At 35.0% G+C, this 14294-nt stretch overlaps 2 protein-coding genes and 1 long non-coding RNA gene across 3 annotated transcripts; all 3 read right to left on the reverse strand.

Annotated features, from left to right (window-relative positions):
* Nucleotides 1–1123: 1123 nt before the first annotated feature.
* On the reverse strand, nucleotides 1124–5225 carry LOC111794971 (two-component response regulator-like APRR2). Its single transcript, XM_023677191.1, has 12 exons — nucleotides 5081–5225; nucleotides 4588–4667; nucleotides 4292–4358; nucleotides 4101–4147; nucleotides 3763–3840; nucleotides 3336–3677; nucleotides 3165–3263; nucleotides 2863–3003; nucleotides 2385–2636; nucleotides 1959–2027; nucleotides 1764–1841; nucleotides 1124–1681 (listed from the first exon to the last, which is right to left on the reverse strand). The coding sequence occupies exons 1-12, from the start codon at nucleotides 5208–5210 to the stop codon at nucleotides 1517–1519; spliced, it is 1548 nt and encodes a 515-aa protein (XP_023532959.1). The 5' UTR covers nucleotides 5211–5225; the 3' UTR covers nucleotides 1124–1516.
* Nucleotides 5226–9811: 4586 nt separating this feature from the next.
* Nucleotides 9812–12481, reverse strand: LOC111795288 (two-component response regulator-like APRR2). The gene is made up of 9 exons (XM_023677618.1): nucleotides 12366–12481; nucleotides 12028–12105; nucleotides 11601–11942; nucleotides 11431–11529; nucleotides 11180–11320; nucleotides 10685–10936; nucleotides 10294–10362; nucleotides 10099–10176; nucleotides 9812–10006 (listed from the first exon to the last, which is right to left on the reverse strand). The coding sequence occupies exons 1-9, from the start codon at nucleotides 12429–12431 to the stop codon at nucleotides 9845–9847; spliced, it is 1287 nt and encodes a 428-aa protein (XP_023533386.1). The 5' UTR covers nucleotides 12432–12481; the 3' UTR covers nucleotides 9812–9844.
* Nucleotides 12482–12565: 84 nt separating this feature from the next.
* Nucleotides 12566–13276, reverse strand: LOC111795289. Its single transcript, XR_002815186.1, has 3 exons — nucleotides 13202–13276; nucleotides 12832–12911; nucleotides 12566–12624 (listed from the first exon to the last, which is right to left on the reverse strand). It is a non-coding gene; the product is annotated as an uncharacterized LOC111795289 (long non-coding RNA).
* Between the last annotated feature and the right edge of the window lie 1018 nt (nucleotides 13277–14294).

A 14294-nucleotide genomic window follows, 5' to 3' on the forward strand; every position in this document is an offset into this window, starting at 1 on the left:
GAAGGGTGGTTGACGTTGGTCTTGAGATGAACAAAATGGGAAATATCTATCCACGTGGCACCGTGTGGAATTTTGTAAAGCTCTATGATAAAGAAAGGTAAAAACAAAAACCATTAATTAGGGTGATTACTCTAAAAGATTTGATTCAAGCAATTATAAAATAAAAATATTAAATAAATAAATAATTGCCAGACTAACGAGTGTCCACCGTGATTATGTTGAAAACTTTATTTGATATTTAATCGTGTGATTCAAATTTTAGTATGAGTCGAAAAATTATTTGAAATGAAATAACGATATTTATATTATATGATTTGAGAGCAAAAAAGTTAAATATAGTACGAATATTAGTACAATATTCGCATCAATTCGATTGAAATTTTAAAATATTAGCGGTTAAAATAGAGTTATGTCATCGCATTTGTGGAACAATGCTCCAAAATGTCCTTGTCATTATACTAAAACCACTCATCGAATTTGTTGAACTAAAGTTTTAGAATTCGATGACGAAGTTGGCTTATAGCCAATGTTTTTATTAATCTAATTTATATGCTTATATGGTTTAAAATGATACATAATTTAAGGAGAAATTTTACTCAAATAGATAATAGTTGTTTTTTCGTCAAACTCTTTGACATGGTAAGCATAGAATAAAAAAAATTGTACATTTAACACGAATTCATATGTATTAGTAAAAGTGTTATTAATAAAATTATTTGTGAAATCCCACATCGGTTGGAGAGGGAAGCAAACCATTTTGTATAAGGATGTGAAAATTTTTCTCTAATAGACATGTTTTAAAGGCTAACAAAGGCTTTGACTGTTACAAATGGTATAAGAGTCAAACACCGAGCAGCGTGCAAATGAGGAATTGGGTACCCAAGAAGGTAGATTTTAAAATCTTAGTCGAAATAAAACACTTTTTATAAAGTGTGAAAACCTCTTCTTATAAACTTATGAGGCTGACGATCATACGTAATGAGTCAAAGCGAATAATATCTGCTTACGATGCTAACACTCCGAATGGTGGAGTAACTAACTAGCTGGGCATGCAAAATATTTTCCATTCAAATCTAGCATATTATCATGTTATGAACAATAATTGGCATATAATACAGTCGGGTACATGAAGGCTTGATTTTATTGGTCCATCGTGGCGACATGGTAAAGTAGTCGGCCACAAGGGAGGAAATGGGGCCAAGAAAAGATCACAGGCAGGTAAGCATATCTTTGCCAACAGCGCTGGGTGACAAATCACATCACCTATCTCGTCAAAACTAATCTAAAACAAAACACATTAGCTTTTCAACGCACCAAACTCAACTTTTTTGTCTGATGTTTGCTCTTCGTAGATATTTCAATGAGTCGTTTAAAAAGTTTGGATAGATACATTTTTTTTTAAAAGAATAGTTTAAATTTTTTGAATGGTACCTCAAATAAAAAATTGAAATTACATAAATTAATTTTATAATATAACCCAAACATATTTATAGTAAGAAGGTCGAGAGGAGTGGGATCAGGGAGGATTGAAGGCGTTGATTTGAGGTGTAAGAGTGGAGATTCCTTGCTTTGGAAGCTCTTCCAGAAGGATCTCTGCAGAAGGAGGTTTAAGCCCCAATGGAAGAGGTGACCATGGTTTCCTCTTTGCCTCATTTACAATCTCGTCGATCAGCTCCTCATCCTACAAAAAGGAAAAAAACTATAATTAGTTATTATTATTATTAGCAAATGCTAAAATAAAGTTTTGAAGCCTTTTTATTTACTGGTTGAAGATCAAATGAACTTTGAGGCGTGCCGTAGCTCTTATTTGCTGTATACACATTGTGTGATGATGAAATTTGCTGCAATATGGCAAAAAATAAAATAATAATAACAATTGCCATGATTACACAAAATAAAAAAAGTTATTTTCAGTTTAACTCTTGCAAGAAATTAAAATAAAAAAAATACACTCTCACCTGAGGATATGAAAAATATGGAGCAGGAGAAGGCAGCATCACAGGGCAACCCCATGCATCAGCTTGCATCTAAAACACATCAGTTTGAACAACAATTATCACAAACGACATTCTTTTTAATCTTACCATTTTGTTTGTTTTTAGAGACCAGTAGCTTTAACAGGTTAGTGACACCAAGATTTTGGTTTTTTTTTTTTTAAAAAAAAAAAAAATTACATGAATTTTGAGAATCAAGGAAAGTAGAATTTTCGAAAAAATCACTCTGTTTCTTGTTTCTTTGTACCTGACGCGTATCGAGAACAATGAATTTTTCAAAGAAACATGTTACTATTTTTCTAATGCAGTGACGTACAAGGTTTTTAATTTGGATGGTTGTGGATGGAATCTCGCTATTTCACAGTGAAATTTAAGAATGGAAAACGTTACCCCAGCATAAGAGTTCCATGGCTGAGTTCCTGGTTGCGGCCAATGGCGATAATCAGGCGGACCCCGCATGTTGACATTAGCGGGATGGCCATTGGTCTGCGTCCATGTTCGATAGACGGTGGACATGGATATTCCACAGTAAGGATAAGAAGAAGGGTAAGCCATGAGTGGTGGGGAGTGATTGGTTTGCATTGAATATCTTGTTGGAATTTCTTCTCTGTGCATCACATGTTTCCTTTGCATCCTGTACTTCTGCATAAACGACATAGAGAGGAAAAGGAAAAGAGGAAACTTATTTTATACTTGAAAACAGAAAAATCAATACGGTCTTAATTTTGCAAGTTAACACAGCATTAGAAGAACATGTTAAACATTAAACTTGTTTCATGCACTTATAGATACATGAATTTGTAGGATATATGAAAAGTGCATGAAACAAGTTTAATATCTAAGGGAACAAAAAGCCTAGGTGGCAAACCTGGAGATGACTTGCAACGTTGTGCCTTGTCAAACCTTCAACTTTCATCAGCTCAAGTATTTTGGAAGGAATTGCACGATCTATGCCTAACTGTTCGACTGCCTGAATAAACTTTCTATGTAGCTCTGGGCTCCAGTCCACCTAATGGACAGTAGAAGTCGCATTTGAAAACATATATTTATAGACATGATAACGTCCCAAGATTTGAATGAGTTTTGTAATCTAGATATATGACCTTAGAGCAATACAGATAGAAGGCACTTTTCAAAATTTTGCGTTTTCGTATCAGATAATCAAATTACCTTTGTTTTCCTCGCTTTGGAACTAGCTGAAGGGTTTACATCAGATCCTTGGATTGAGTGCTCAGCGGCTGAAGGACCACTTTTGACGCCACATTTATTCTGCAAGGGAAGATAAAGGTCGCTTTCTGCGTTTAAGCCAACTGCAAAGTTCCTGTCTCCTTCGAGCATTACCTTGCCAGATAATCGAGGTTGGCCCTCCTGAAGGGTGTCTTCACAAACCAAATCATGTGAAGTAGTTTCGACGAAGTTAGACTGTACATCTTTGTCACTGCAATCTGTTTCCATTGGACAGTTCATTTGATTTTCACTTTCCCAGCAACCTTGCAACGATGATCCCTGGTTCAGTTGAGATATAACACTTCCTTCTGGTTGCTCTTGCTCCCATACAACATCTTGAATCCAAGAAAGAACTTCCGTATCTTCCAGAACTCCATTATTATCTTCACTCTCTAACTGGAGCTGCATCAAGGATGCTGCGGAGTCTACTTCAGCCTTCGGTGTACTGGAAAATGCCTTCTCAGAACATCGTTGGTCAATATGTTCTCATTATATTCGATGTTTTCTTAGCAATGCAAAGTTTTCCAGAACTGAAAAATACCTTGTGAAGGACATGCTGCCAGATATTCCTCAATTTTTCCTCAGAGAGTGGTTTCAGCAAAAACTCAACTGCACCAAGCTAAACGAAAATTGTAAATCTAGATCCATAGATAGTTATAATCTGAGCATCAAATTCTACTGGAAACCAAATAAAAACTATAGATACTAGCTTTTTTTAGAAACTGGTATCTCAGACCAACAAGAAAAGTGGAAACCAAAACCAGTTATTGCAGAACATACATGGGTACCGGTCCCTAAGAAACCCTTGAAAGGAACTAAAGTCCAGTTTTAGAATTACCAAAAAGGTCGGTTAAAGAGAAATTAGATTGGAGTTCTTACTGCAATGCACTTCATCATGGTGCTTAGGCAATAAACATCTGAAGTCACTGTGCCATAGAACAACATAATCTCAGAGTCAGGTCACGAACCGTAAAGTTTGTTGGAGGAAGCTTTCAAAGACATCCAACAATATGCTATTCAAAACCGTCTTTTTTCTTTTGAGAAGAAACCAGTTTTGGTTGTTAACTTACTTATGATTGACAAGTCCTTGGAACTTCCAAGCAATTTAAAACTCTCATCATAATTTCCTTTGCACATCTGAATCAGAGATAGATCCAAGAATATAAAAAGATAAATGTTACTATCAGAACATTGAGGAGCTACAATTTAAAAGTGATCAGAGAACTGAAGCAGAATTTAACGAAGTTAATATTGCTGCTGATTAGTCCAATCATCACGAGAACTGGAAATTATCAAGCAAGCAAACTTAAGGAGTCAGATTTATGGCGTACATGCATAGTTCCTCTCTGAAAGTGATTAGACATACCTCCAGAATTGCAACATGGAAGTTTTCCGGTGTGTTCAAAATTGTTGACAAAGCTTCCTTCTCATCACTACAGTAACAGACTGCAATATGCCAAGTGAAACTTCTCAACACAGAGGTGAAATCTCTATATCATAGAAAAGAAACTAGAAAGAAAACTTCTTAAAGGAACAGAGAGACGTGGAAATGGCATCATAATAGAAAGAACTCAGATCTTCAACGAATTAATATTTGGAAACAAACATTTTCCGGAAGAAACCATGAAACTCTAAAGTCTTCCTAGAAAGTAAAAATAAGTGCATTTTCGATCGGTTCGTAACTCCATCTCACCCACAATACATGTAATTAGCATTAAAAAGATATAAACAGAATACAAATACATTTGAATATTGAAGAAGATAGCAAAGCAACAGTGCCTTATAAGAACAAACGAGGATTTCTAACAAAAATACATCTTAAATGAAAAAAAAAAAAGGGGAGTTCGAAAATTCCTCACCAACATACTCCATTTCCTCAAGTGTTGATGTTATCTCGGCCGCGGAGTGGCCGTCCCGATCAAGGAGAAGAACTCTCAGACCCTTAGGAAAGTCTTTCCATTCTTGTAAATCGTCGGCAGTGCAAACCATAGCTCGCTCGGCTAGTTTCTTAGGTCACTGCTAAAAAAACTCATACATCTTCATATCATCTTCATTTGAAATGGAAATTTCAACATATTTACAACAAACAAAGAACAGAAATCGAAATTTCACAAATGTGCAAGAACGAGACGTTTTGGAGAAAACGATAATACATTAGAGAAGGCGCTTTGGAGATTACCTCAATCATGCTTTCGCCTCGTCCTCTGACCGAATCATAGCCTCTGCATCTACATAAATACAAAATAAAAATAATAAAAAGAAACGGAAAGAGAGAACATCGAAAGAGACCGGAAGTGTGAGAGAGTACGGATCCTTACGAGTGCTGACCATACATCTGCATTCATGGCAATCAAGAAACATGTCGAATAATTTGTTCGGCTCAAACATTGGAAGAATTCAAAGAAAAGTGAAATGGAAGAGGAAAGCTTACAGAGGAAAATGCAGGAATTATCAACGTCCACAAACACTCTACGTCGTCGTAAATTATTTTCATGGGGACTCTCTTCTCTTTTCGTAAGAGACTACAGTGGTTTCCTCATATTTCGGCGGGAGATATTTTACCTTTTCCGCGGTAAAATTCTTGCAATAAATGTATTATAATTGATAGACCAACATGACTCTCTACCATCTACCCTGGTATGATATTGCCCTTTTGAGCATAAGGATTATTTGGGCTTTAGGAGAGTATTTTTTTATTTATAAACTCATGATCATTCCCCAAATTAAGCACTGTGATTTTATCATCCAACAATAATATTCGTATTAATTCAATTTAAATTTTAAAATTGAAAATATTGATGGTTAAAATTGAAACATGTCGTTGGCTTAAGCAATCAACCCTCCAAAATGTGGTGGTGATTAAAGTACGTGCACTCTTGAACTTGAGTGACTAAAAGTTAAGAAGTTAGCTGACAGAGGTTGGCTTTTAACAACTGTTTTTATTCATCTCATTTCTATGATTCCCTTCTGGTTTTAAATGCACATTTCTTTAAATATTGTGATTTGTTGGATGATGGAAGTCCCACATCGACTAATTTAGGGAATGATCATGAGTTTATAAGTGAGGAATACTAACTTCATTGGTATGAGACCTTTTGGGAAGCCCAAAGCAAAGCTATGAGAGCTTATGCGGGGACAATATCATACCATTGTAGAGAGTGGTATATATGACGTAAATTGTGATTAATAAAATTAGTTTCAATGATGTACAAACTAATCAACCTGCAATTTAAATTATTAATAAAATTAGTTTCAATGATGTACAAACTAATCAACCTGCAATTTAAATTATGTAAAATAATCGTCTTTTAACATAAAAATGTTATTTTAGATACTTTAGAGACTTAATTCAAACAAACCGAGTATATATATGACTCACTTGTGGCCATCTACTTTACCCACTCGCGACATTATATATATATATATATATATATATATATATATATATTTTTTAAGTATAAGAACTAAATAATAAAATATAAGAATGAAACCTCATAAATAGAATTTGAATCCATGTATTCTGATTGATATTGATAAACTTTGATACAAGCTAATAACTAATACCTAGCAACCAGAAAATATAAACTAACTAAATATTGAAAATAAAATAAAATATACTATAAATCAAATCATAAAAGAAAGAATATTAAGATAAATATCGAAGATATATTCCACGACTAATAATGAAGTGGACACTATGGGCTTCTCGAGATGGGAAGGGGCAAGCAAGATAGTGATATCGAGAAAAGTAAAAGGGAATAATTACCTCATATCCCTACAGGCCCCAGTTGTCGCAATACAACCAGCTTAACAACTACTTCACACAACAATAAAACAGAACTATTATAGACTTTTAAATCTTGTACCTCTTCTTTCCATTCTTTCTATTAACCACCTAAGCTACAATATCCTCGCGGACGAGCGCCATGTCACGAAACTACTGCCTTCGGCTCGTCATTTTTCAAAACTAAATGAATGGAAGGAAGTCGACATAGCATGAGAATGGAGAAAAAACCCGATTCTGTAACTCGATCAAGCATATATATGACTCATCCTTCTCCATTTTGGAGTATATTACTGTTGTGCACCGAAAGCGGAACAAATGTACTCACAACTACAATGAACCGAATTACACAAAGAGACACTAAGATATTTACGTGGTTCGAAGAGAAGAAGTTTCACTACATAAAAGTGTCTGCATAAATATCTACCAAATAGAATTTTGCACAAATCATTACAAGTTAAAAATTAACCATGTTTATATTGTTACAGTATACGTATTTTCCATTCTAGAATATTAAATCACATGTGAGGTTGGAATTCAAACCCACAACCTCACGAGGAAGTAGGAAAGTTAGGTGCATGTTGGACGAGTTCCTTATCTAGTCATCACGATTTTATTTATAGACGAGGCTATCTTATTATATCAGAAATTAGAAATGAAAAGAAAAAATATTTTCATACCTTGCCATTTCCATACTTCTTTTCTATCTCCCTTGACCAGTCTCGAGTACCGATCTATTTGTGAATCTTCGTGACCCAACTCTTCTACTTACGTAAAATAAAGTAATGTTAAGATTATAAATTTAAGTCTTTTAACTTTCATGTTTGTGTCCTATTAGACACAAAATTCAATTCTATATCTAATAATTTGTTAATTTTTTAAAAAAGTTTAGAGACCAAAACACAAATATGAAAGTTTTTTTTTTTTTTTTTTCTCAAGAAGCAAACAATTTCATTAATGGGAAACAAGGTAAAGAACTAAACTTGTAATTTAACTTAAATTAATTCTCAAACTTTATTTAAGTAGATGAACGATCTCATTCATTCAATTCGAATATAGTACAATAAGGCATCAATTTGATTGAAAATTTAAAATCTAAAATATTAGTGGTTAAAATGGAGTTATGTCATTGTATTTGTGGAACCATGCTCCAAAATGTCCTCGTCATCGTACTAAATTTGCTTAACTAAAGTTCTAGAATTCGATGACGAAGTTGACTTATAGCCGATGGTTTTTATTAATCTAATTTATATGCTTATATGGTTTAAAATGATACATAATTTAGGGAGAAATTTGACTCAAACAGATAATAGTTGTTTTTTTCGTCCAACTCTTTGACATGGTAAACGTAGAATAAAAAAAGTTGTACATTTAACGTAAATTCATCTTTATTAGTAAAAGTGTTATTAATAAAATTACCTGTGAAATCCCACATCAGTTAGAGAGAGAAACAAAACATTTCGTATAAAGATGTGAAAACTTTTCTCTATAGATACGTTTTAAAATCGTAAGGCTAGCAGCGATACGTAACAGGCAAAAACGGATAATATATACTAGTGGTGGGCTTGGACTCTTATAAATGGTATGAGAGCGACACTGAGCGACATGCTAGCAAGGAGTTGGGTCTCCAAGGGGGTGAATTGTGAGATCTCAAGTCAATTGGAAGGAGAAATAAAACATTTCTTATAAAGGTGTGAAAACCTCTACTTAATACAAGCGTTTTAAATTCGTGAGGCTGAGGACAAAGTCGAGTAACTAGCAGGGCATGGCAGAATATTTTCCACTGCATATGATACCGTAGGGTACATGAAGGCTTGATTTTATTGGGCCAGGGTGGCAAATCGGTGAAGTAGTCGGGCACAAAGGAGGAAATGGGGCCAAGAAAAGATCACAGGCAGGTAAGTATATCTTTGCCAACTGCGCTGGGTGACAGATTTCATCGCACCAAACTCAAACTTTTTTTTGTCTATGTTTGCTCTTTGATGATAAAATTCGTTGCAAAAAATTTCAGAGTTGCGGCAACAGAGGTAAAAGGGAATGATATATTACAATACCTTACAACCCTCCCAGTTGCCGCTACAGAAGCAGCTTAACAAGTACTTCACACTCATGATGGCCACAAACCAATAAAACAAAATCATTATCAACATTTAAATCTTGTACCTCTTGTTTTGATTTTTTCTATTAGTCAACCTTTCGACATCGTTGTGTGAAATGTTTAAATTCCATAATTTCGATCCAAATTTTGAAGAAATATAGCATATAAAAATATCAGTACGTGCCTAGAACCAAAATCCTAGTTTCGAAATGCTAATTGGGTCGTTCGAAGCACGCGCGTCAAAAAATCGAGTCATGGTTGATATTTTTCAACATTTTTATGGGGAATGTTAATATTTGAATATTTCGACTCAAATTTTGAAAAAAAAAAAGCCAAAAACAATCTACGTCCAGGCTTAAAATCGAAACCCTAATTTACAAATCCTAGTTCGGCCACTAAAACACACGCGTGAAAAAATTGAGTCGCAATTAAGTTACGCTACAGTATTCTCATGGGCGAGGCTTTTCAAAACTAATAGATAAAGAGATCCATTTGAGAGGAGAGATTTTTTTTAATTGAAAGATTTTGAGCAATTCTTTTTGTGGGTGTGATAAGAGTCTGTCTTAAAAAAAAAAAAAAAAAAAAAAATTAAAATTGTATAATAGTTTAAAAAACCATGTTAAATATAGAATGGAAATTACATAAATTAATTTTTTAAAAATAAAGATTAATTGGGCACGTTGGATTAACCCAAACATACTTGTAGTATTACAATGCAAAAGAAGGCCGAGAGGAGTGGGATCAGGGAGGATTGAAGGCGTTGATTTGAGGTGTAAGAGTGGAGATTACTTGCCTTGGAAGCTCTTCCACAAGAATCTCTGCAGGAGGTTTAAGCCCCAATGGAAGAGCTGACCGTGGTTTCCTCATTACCTCATTTACAATCTCGTCAATCACCTCCTCATCCTACAAAAAGGAAAAAAAACTATAATTAATTATTATTATTATTATTATTATTAGCAAATGCTAAAATAAAGTTTTGAAGCCTTTTTATTTACTGGTTGAAGATCAAATGAACTTTGAGGCGTGCCGTAGCTCTTATTTGCTGTATACACATTGTGTGATGATGAAATTTGCTGCAATATGGCAAAAAATAAAATAATAATAACAATTGCCATGATTACACAAAATAAAAAAAGTTATTTTCAGTTTAACTCTTGCAAGAAATTAAAATAAAAAAAATACACTCTCACCTGAGGATATGAAAAATATGGAGCAGGAGAAGGCAGCATCACAGGGCAACCCCATGCATCAGCTTTCATCTAAAACACATCAGTTTGAACAACAATTATCACAAACCACATTTTTTTAATCTTACCATTTTGTTTGTTTGTAGAGACCAGTAGCTTTAACAGGTTAGTGACATCAAGATTTTAGTTTTTATTTTATTTTTTTTTATAGAAAAATTTACATGAATTTTGAGAATAAAAAAAATCACTCTGTTTCCGTATCGAGAACAAGGAAATTTATAAAGAAACATGTTACTGTTTTTCTAAAGCAGCGATGTAGAAGGTTTTTAATTTGGATGGTTGTGGGTGGAATCTCGCTATTTCACAGTGAAATATAAAGAATGGGAAACGTTACCCCAGAATAAGAATTCCATGGCCGAGTTCCTGGTTGCAGCCAATGGCGACAATCAGGCCGACCCCACATGTTGACATTAGCTGGTTGGCCATTGGTCTGCGTCCATGTTGGATAGACAGTGGCCATGGATATTCCACTGTAAGGATAAGAAGAAGGGTAAGCCATGATTGGTTTCAAGTGATTGGTTTGCATTGAATATCTTGTTGGATTTTCTTCCCTGTGCATTACATGTTTCCTTTGCATCCTGTACTTCTGCATAAACAACGTAAAGAGGAAAAGGAACAAGAAAAAAGAAAAAAAAGAAGAGGAAACTTATTTTATACTTTAAAACAGAAAATTCAATGCGGCGTTAATTTTGCAAGTTAACAAAGCATTAGAAGAACATGTTAGACATTGAACTTGTTTCATGCACTTATAGATACATGAATTTTTGGGATATATGAACAAGTGCATGAAACAAGTTTAAATCTAAGGGAACAAAGTGTAGGTCGCAACCTGGAGATGACTTGCAACGTTGTGCCTTGTCAAACCTTCAACTTTCATCAGCTCAAGTATTTTGGAAGGGATTGCACGATCTATGCATAACTGTTCGACTGCCTGAATAAACTTACCATGTAGCCCTGGGCTCCAATCCACCTAATGGGCAGTAGAAGTCGCAGTTCAAAACATAATGCAGAGTAATTTGAGAATGCAGATAGAAGGCACTTCTCAAAATTTTGCATTTTTGTATCAGATAATCCAAGTACCTTTGTTTTCTTCGCTTTGGAACCAGCTGAAGGGTTCACATCAGATCCTTGGATTGAGTGCTCAGCAGCTGAAGGACCACTTTTGACGCCACATTTATTCTGCAAGGGAAGATAAATGACGCTTTCTGCGTTTAAATCAACTGCAAAGTTCCTGCACCTTTGAGCGTTACCTTGCCAGATAATTGAGGTTGGCCCTCCTGAAGGGTGTCTTCACAAACCAAATCATGTGAAGTAGTTTCGACGAAGTTAGACTGCACATCTTTGTCACTGCAACCTGTTTCCATTGAAGAATTCATTTGATTTCCACTTTCCCAGCAACCTTGCAACGATGATCCTTGGTTCAGTTGAGATATAACACTTCCTTCTGGTTGCTCTTTCTCCCATACAACGTCTTGAATCCAAGAAAGAACTTCCGTATCTTCCAGAACTTCATTATTGTCTTCACTCTCTAATTGGAGCTGCATCAAGGTTGCTGCGGAGTCTACTTCAGCCTTCGGAGTACTGGAAAATGCCTTCTCAAAACATTGTTGGTCAATATGTTGTCATTAGATTCGATGTTTTCTTAGCAATGCAAAGATTTCCAGAACTGAAAAACACCTTGTGAAGGACATGCTGCCAGATATTCCTCAATTTTTCCTCAGAGAGTGGTTTCAGCAAGAACTCAACTGCACCAAGCTAAACGAAAATTGTAAATCTAGATCCCTAGATAGTTATAATCTGAGCATCAAATTCTGCCGGAAACCAAATAGAAACTATAGATACTAGCTTTGTTTAGAAACTGGTATCTCAAACCAACAAGAAAAGTGGAAACCAATACCAGTTATTGCAAAACATACATGGTTACCGGTCCCTAAGGAACCCTTGAAAGGAACTAAAGTCTAGTTTTAGAATTACCAAAAAGGTCGGTTAAAGAGAAATCAGATTGGAGTTCTTACTGCAATGCACTTCATCATGGTACTTAGGCAATAAACATCTGAAGTCACTGTGCCATAGAACAACATAATCTCAGAGTCAGGTCACGAACCGTAAAGTTTGTTGGAGGAAGCTTTCAAAAACATCCCACAATATGCTATTCAAAACCGTCTTTATTTCTTTTGAGAAGAAACCAGTTTTGGTTGTTAACTTACTTATGATTGGCAAGTCCTTGGAACTTCCAAGCAATTTAAAACTCTCATCATAATTTCCTTTGCACATCTGAATCAGTGATAGATCCATGAATTTAAAAAGATAAATGTTACTATAAGAACATTGAGGAGCTACAATTGAAAAGTGATCAGAGAACTAAAACAGAATTTAACGAAGTTAGTTGAAAGAAATAAACAAACAGTTATATTGCTGATGTCCAATCATCATAAGAACTGGATATTATCAAGCAAGCAAACTTAAAGTGATTAGCCATACCTCCAGAAGTGCAACATGGATGTTTTCCGGTGTGTTCAAAATTGTTGACAAAGCTTCCTTCTCATCACTACAGTAACAGACTGCAATATGCCAAGTGAAATCTCTATATCATAGAAACGAAACTAGAAAGAAAACTTCTCTTAGGAATCAATGGAACGTGGAAATGGCATCATAATAGAGAGAACTCAGATCTTCAACAAATTAATATTTGGAAACACACACTTTGGGGAAGAAATATAAACAGAATACAAATATATTTGAATATTGAAGAAGATAGCAGAGCAACAGTGCCTTATAAGAACGAACGAGGATTTCTAACAAAAAAACATCTTAAATGAAAAAAAAAAAGGGGAGTTCGAAAATTCCTCACCAACATACTCCATTTCCTCAAGTGTTGATGTTATCTCGGCCGCGGAGTGGCCGTCCCGATCAAGGAGAAGAACTCTCAGACCTTTAGGAAAGTCTTTCCATTCTTGGNTCCATTTCCTCAAGTGTTGATGTTATCTCGGCCGCGGAGTGGCCGTCCCGATCAAGGAGAAGAACTCTCAGACCCTTAGGAAAGTCTTTCCATTCTTGTAAATCGTCGGCAGTGCAAACCATAGCTCGCTCGGCTAGTTTCTTAGGTCACTGCTAAAAAAACTCATACATCTTCATATCATCTTCATTTGAAATGGAAATTTCAACATATGTACAACAAACAAAGAACAGAAATCGAAATTTCACAAATGTGCAAGAGCGAGACATTTTGGAGAAAACGATAATACATTAGAGAAGGCGCTTTGGAGATTACCTCAATCATGCTTTCGCCTCGTCCTCTGACCGAATCGCAGCTTCTGCATCTACATAAATACAGAAGTAAAAATAAGAAAAAGAAGAAAAATAAACAGGAAGAGAGAACATCGAAAGAGACCGGAAGTGTGAGAGAGTACGGATCCCGACGAGTGCGGACCATACATCTGCATTCATGGCAATCAAGAAACATGTCGAATAATTTGTTCGGCTCAAAGATTGGAAGAATTCAAAGAAAAGTGAAATGGAAGAGGAAAGCTTAGAGTTGAAAATGCAGGAATTAGCAACGTCGATAAACACTCTTACGTCGTCGTAAGTTATTTTCATGGGGACTCTCTTCTCTTTTCGTAAGAGACTACAGTGGTTTCCTCATATTTCGGCGGGAGATATTTTCCCTTTTTCGACTGTAAAATTCTTGCCATAAATGTATTATAATATTCGTATTAATTCAATTTAAAATTTAAAATTTAAAATATTGACGGTTAAAATTGAAACATGCTGACGGAGGTTGGCTTTTAACAAATGTTTTTATTCATCTAATTTCTATGATTCTCTTAAGTATGTTAAGATTCGAGAATGAAGATGAAATCCCTTCTCTTAATTATGTTAAGATTTGAGAATGAAATCATGTATACATTTAGCTAGGAGTTTCATTTAAATGGAAAAATATTTGT

This window comes from Cucurbita pepo, chromosome LG05 (genome assembly GCF_002806865.2).
Source record: "Cucurbita pepo subsp. pepo cultivar mu-cu-16 chromosome LG05, ASM280686v2, whole genome shotgun sequence".
Classification (NCBI taxonomy): Eukaryota; Viridiplantae; Streptophyta; class Magnoliopsida; order Cucurbitales; family Cucurbitaceae; genus Cucurbita; species Cucurbita pepo.